Source organism: Vombatus ursinus, unplaced genomic scaffold, assembly GCF_900497805.2.
Source record: "Vombatus ursinus unplaced genomic scaffold, bare-nosed wombat genome assembly UNPS02004691.1, whole genome shotgun sequence".
Classification (NCBI taxonomy): domain Eukaryota; kingdom Metazoa; phylum Chordata; class Mammalia; order Diprotodontia; family Vombatidae; genus Vombatus; species Vombatus ursinus.
This window is the reverse complement of record NW_020944469.1, coordinates 6,742,235-6,748,234: the sequence shown is the minus strand read 5'-3', so window position 1 is coordinate 6,748,234 and position 6,000 is coordinate 6,742,235. Positions and strand designations below refer to the sequence as shown.

The 6,000-nt window shown below is 40.1% G+C and overlaps 1 protein-coding gene across 4 annotated transcripts in view; it reads left to right on the top strand.

The window, feature by feature from the left end:
* Positions 1-6,000, top strand: part of CHM (CHM, Rab escort protein 1) — a 207,773-nt gene that overhangs the window by 41,802 nt on the left and 159,971 nt on the right. For all 4 annotated transcript variants that reach the window (XR_003567081.1, XR_003567078.1, XR_003567077.1 and 1 more), the window contains exons 3-4: positions 475-547; positions 2,440-2,561. Coding sequence is in view for 1 of the 4 variants with exons in the window: in XM_027839558.1 (XP_027695359.1) it covers positions 475-547; positions 2,440-2,561 (195 nt within the window). In the remaining 3 variants the exon portion in view is untranslated. The remainder of the gene's footprint in view (positions 1-474; positions 548-2,439; positions 2,562-6,000) is intronic.

The window sequence follows — 6,000 nt, the reverse complement described above, 5'->3', positions numbered from 1 at the left end:
CCAGGGCTGTAGTGCAAACAGAATTTTAGTTAGAAGACCTAGGTTTGAATGTTCCCTCTGTTACTTAAAGGCTGTGTGACCTTAGGCAAGTCCCTTGGCATCTCTGGTCCTCAGTTTCCTCATTTGTAAAAAGAAGGGAGTGGACTAGATCCTCCTTAACATCTCCTCCAGCCTTAATCCTGTGATTCATTATGCACAGGCTATCTGAGGAAGCCCTTGACCCCATTTGAATTTGGGTCTGTACTACACAACCCATGTAACCTCGAATTTCACAGGTTTGCCAGTTGCTTTAACAAGCCATTAAACGAGGCTCTCAGGAAGTGAAGGGCTTCAAAAGGAGTTTCCAAAGCCTAGTGGACTTGGTGGCGCCTCCTGCACTCACAGCTGTTTTATTTATTGAGATGAATAAATTGCTTTGAGCATTTCCTGATGTTTTCTTCCTTTTCATTCTTGTCGGTCTTATTTCTGCTGCAGAAGAAGCTATTATGGAGGAAACTGGGCCAGTTTCAGCTTTTCAGGATTATTGTCCTGGATAAAGGAGTATCAGGTAAAGTTCTGCTGTGATTTTTGTTTTGTTTTGGCCATTTTAACATGATATGCATGCCAGATCATGAATCTTACCTGTTACTGTGGGGTCTGTCTTGTTCTTCGTTGTACCAAACGTTTTGTATGTTTAGTTGACTTCTATTCCAGAATTACTCTAGTTGTTTTGAATTTCCAGCCCTCACCTTTACAGAATCACCTTTACAGAATCTGGCTGTAAAGTGAATTCCTATAAAAACAAGGCCCCTCTTCCCACTTGCTTCCAGTGTCAAGTTGAAATGACTTGAGGAAAAGAATCCCTCTGTAGTTTGAATTGAAAGCTTTGCTGAGGAAGGAAGAGAAAGCGATAAGCAGATTCCTGACATGTTGAGTTCCCATTGTAGGAAGGCTTTTGTAGCAGTTTTAGAAGTTGAAAGTTCTGGTTTGATTCTGGAATTTGTTGACAGAGGTGCCCTAACTCCCCAGACCATCGGTATTTTTCTTGTGTCTGAGGAATCCATGACTCCACGCTCAGAGTTCTCCTAATGTAACCTGTGACCTTTTGTGTGAGAGTTTGTAGTATCTAATAGGTTGCAGTGGCATACTTCATTCAATAAGAGTGGCTGCCATCCAACATAGGGTTGACTCTAGTCCAGGCAGTTCTGAAGTTAAAGGCTACACATTCTATAATATGAATTAGTTCCTTGCTTTATCAATTCTCTAATTTAGCATTTTGCAAAAGAAATTTGTTTGAGGTAGTTAGGTGGCGCAGTGGATAGAGCACTGATACTGGAGTCAGGAGGACCTGAGTTCAAATCCAGCCTCAGACACATAAATCACTAGCTGTGTGCCTCTGGGCAAGTCCCTTAACCCCAATTATCTCACCCACCCCACCCCCCCAAAAAAAAGGGAAAAAAAAAGAAATTTGTTTACATCAGAAACTATGATTTATAGGTTTCAATTTTTAGTTGTTTTTTAATTTAGGGAATCTTGTCCATTTTTCCAAAATGCTAATTCTCACAGATTCAGCAGTGTTGAACCATTCAGTCAGTGCTTTCTCATGTCTCAGTTGTTTACAAAGTATTATATTTAAACATTAAATCCTTAAGAATATATGATGCTTTTTGAGCTTTTGCTGAGAAAAGTCATATAAATTAGGTGTATTACTTGTTTCTGTATTGGTTAACCTTTAGATTATAAAATAATCTGAAATTAGGTATTATAGTACTTGATATACTCAGATACTGTCTCTGACATTTGTGCTTTTCAAAGTAATTTCTCTTGTTGTGGCGTTTAATCTGTCACATGACCAGTATTCAGAAGTCCAAATAGATAATTTCTAGTTTCTCAAACTGTATTAAAATTTAGTACTGTTGTGTTTATTTTCTCTTCTGTTTTCATTCTAGACTATTTGTATGCACACACACAGTGTGTGTTTATATATACATACATACATACATACATACATACATACATACTGTATATATCTCCTTCAATTAAATTGGCTACCCCTGTCCCGTATAAACATTTCCAAGCCAATGTTTGTTGAATTTGAATGTATTATTTGTTTACCTATTCACTATAATTAAGAGCAGCTGTATACTGATAATTGTCAGGGATGGCCCTATGTCAGTCGAGATGGGTTGGATCACTTCTCTCAGCAGATTATGACTTTAATAATGTCTTTGCTTTGAGTGTGTCAGAACTGAATTCTGTCTGAATTCAACTTTAGCGAATGTGTTTGTGTATATATGTGTGTGTCTTGTGATAAACTTCTGAGAAATGATGGGACTGGGTGCTTACTTCCAGAAATTGAGAAACTTGGAATTAAAAAGTAGTTGATTTTGTGGGTACAGGTTTGGTTTGTTCCATTTGAATGAAAACGAATCAGAGTCCTTCATCTGTGTTGTTGTTTAGGAAGAGAGTGATGGGGATGAATGGGCAGCATGGCAAGAGCTGGTACTGGAAGCAGAAGAAGGCATTGCTCTTCGTAAGAAAGACCAGACCATCCAACACGTGGAAGTCATTTGTTATGCCAGGTATGACCAGTAATTGAAAGACAAGCATTTCTTAATCTTTCATTATAAAAGCAAGGCCTCGATTGTTATTATTTGAGCTATAATCATTTTCTTCCTCTTTCCATTGTATAAAAGAACCAAGAATTATGCATTTTTCTGCAAAGGTATATTTTAACATCATAGAATAATGGAAGCTCCGAGTTGGAAGGGACCTGAGAGGTCATCTTCTCCAACCTGCCTTGACCTGAGCCCGAATGCCTTCCACAGCATCCCTGGAAAATGTTCACTCAGTTGTCTCCTGAGGACCACCAGTGATAGGCCTACTCAGTACTTTCCAAGGTAGCCTTTTCCACTTTTGGAGAGCTCTTAATTATTCAAGATTTTCCTCGTATTGACCAAAATCACTTTCTTGGCTGTTCTCACTCCTTGCTACCTTCAGGGGTCAAGGAGCTAAAGTCTACTCGTGCTCTCGACGAACAGCTCTTCGATGCTTAGACAATTATCATCCCTCTCTTCTCTGTGCCCTTGCCAAGCAGGTTGAAAGGGCTTCAGGTGTAGGCCTAGCAATGGACTAAATGTCTGCCCTGTGAGGACCAGCCAGTTTTCAAGTGAGCTGACTGGCTTTTGGCCCTAACAATTGGAGAAACTCTTAGAGAGAATCAGCATGGTAGAGTGGGTAGAGAGGTGGGTGGGACTTAGGAAGCTTTGGCTTCAGGTCTTTCCTCAGTGACTTGTCAGCTGAGTGAGCCTGGACAAGTCATTTAGTCTCTTTGAGCCTCAGGTTGCTCATCTGTAAAATGGGGCCAATGAAGGCAGCCCTCCCACAGAGTGGATAATGTATAGAAAGGCACTTTGCAAAGTGTTTCTAGAGCATTTGAAGTGCTATGTGAATGTAAGCTGCTCTTAGTGTTCTGACTCCTCTTCTTCCTCCTCTTCCTCTTCTTCCTTCTCCTCCTTCTCCATCCCATTTTCCCTCCTCCGTTTTAAGATGCACATCCAGGCAGACTGCTAACTGCAAGTCCTTGAGGTAGTGATACAAACTGCTTTAATATTTAATTGCTCAAAAGCAACTATTTGAATGAGTAACTGAGTTTTTCCCATGACATATAGCTGATGGCTTAAGAAAGTAAGTATGTATCATATACTTTAAATGTATCCATTCACATTATTAAGAGCCCTCCAGTGTCTAGGTCATCTGACTGCCAAGTGTTTTTGTGGGGACTTTAAAAAACAGCTCATCACACTTGGGATATGTTAGGCTATTAAAAGTGGTAGTTCTGAGAACAGCTGCTTACATTTTTGTGTACCTGTGAAAAATCTGTGGGGGCCAGGAATTCCTTCACTCATTTGTTGAGGCCCTGTTAGTGTTGTGTAACTGAAAAGTTATTTTCAGCATTTTTCTGTCTTAAGGACACAGCTAATTTCCCATGTATTTTCTCCCAAAGCATATCCTTCTAAGTGTCTAATATAGGTTTGAATTTATAGTGAACTACATACCTTTCAGCACAAGAAAGTACAAACAGCCTAAGAGCATTCAAGGCCTGTGTGAGCTTTTAGCCAGTGATTCTGCCTCTGAAGCATTATGGTTTAATAACTAAGAAGTAATATCCAGTCACACCGTATCTGGGGGGAGGAGAGAGAAAGGGTGGCAGGGGGAAGGAGAGAGAGGGAAGGAGGGAGAGAGGGGAAAAGAGTGGGAGAGAAAAAATGAATGTGTTAGCTTTTCTGTGTAATGATGCTAAATAGTGGTTGTTGCTACGTGATAATTGTAGCCTAGTGGATGCTGAAAGACTGCTTGGCTGGCACATGGAAGAACGATTAGCCTTATTCTGCTCAGCCCCTAGTGGTACATCTAGGAGCAATGGGTAGAATTGGCAGAAAGGCAGAAAAATGATTGTTTTTTTTTAAAAAAAATTGTGTCAGTTACTGTCTTTTATCTTTTTTGAAGTCATTTCCTGCCTTCTGTCCCATTGTGTCCAGATTCAGGTTTTCAGTAAGGACAAACTTGGTATAAATGAGAGCTACCCCAAAGTGGCCTGGACAGCCTCAGGAGGTAGGGAGTCCCTCACCAGAGATCTTTAAGCTTAGGTCAGGTTACCCTTTGGTCGGTATGTTATAGACAGTATTCTTGTTGATTTCTCATCCACCTCTGAAATATCTTGATTGCAAGTGTGACTTTGGAGTCACATACCACAGTTGTGAAGAGCTGAACCAACCCATCCAGACTGTGACATAACAAAATAACATAAAGCCTAGAAAAGCATCTTATTTTTAACCCCCTGGCTTCTTGATATTTCTTTTGGAACTTGCCTAAAGTAGGCAAGTAATTGTAGCAGAGACAGAAGAGGACTCTGGAGAATTGTGTTTATCTCAGTACTAAATGATGTCAAATAAAAAACTGTGAAGGCACTACAAGAACTACAGAAACACAGCAACTGAGGATCATGACAAACCTCTGGAGCGTAAAAACAAGGTTAAGTGATTTTCAAGATAGTCTGAGCAGCCAGGGAAGGTGGTGTGTAGAATTTTAAGAGAGATATTTATAAAAAATGAAGAAAGTCATTTTTAGCCTTTTGAAGTTAACATAAGTTATCAATCAGTAAGCATTTGTTAAGTGCCTACTGTGTACCAGGCACCATGGATGCAAAGAAAAGAGACGAGACAGTCCCTACTTGCATTGCTTCCATTTGAACAAGATAGACAATAAAGACATTAAAGGTATCCTCTAAGCCTCAGTTATTTGGAAGTCTCATTCATGTGGAACAGTACCTCTACTTCCCCCAGAATCAGTCAATCAGTAAATGAATGTACATTATATGCTAGGCTCTGGAGGTATAGAAACCAAACAGTTACTGTCCTTGAGTATATGTTCCATATGAAGAGATGCATACGTACAAAATGCAAGGTAATTGGTGGATGGAGGGGGGTGGGGGAAAGCCTAGTAACATGAGGGAGAATCAGGAAAGGAAAGGCCTCACGTATGTAGAAAGTGCTGCTGGAGCTGAGTTTTGAAGGAAATAAAGGATTCTAAGAATCAAAAGTGAGGAGAAAATACATTCTGTGTGTGGGGTGCAGCTAGTACAATGATGTAAAATTTTCTGGGTGAGGAATAGCAAGAAGACTGGGTTAGACAAAAGAGTGTGAGAAAGGGATTAGTGTCTAATAGGGTTGGAAAGTTAGCTTGGAGCCAAGTGGTAAAGGGCTCGAAAAACCCAATAGAGGTGCTATAAGATATGATGAGTAGGATGATTTCAGAAAAACCTGGAAAGACTTATGTGAACTGATGCAAAGTAAAGTGAGCAGAATCGGTAGAACATTGTATACAGTACCGTGAACAACTGTGAATGCCCTAGCTATTCTTAGCAATACAGTGATCTAAGACAATCCCAGAGGACTAATGATGACGAATGCTATCGGCCTCCAGGGAAAGAACAGATGGCATCTGAATACAGACTGAAGC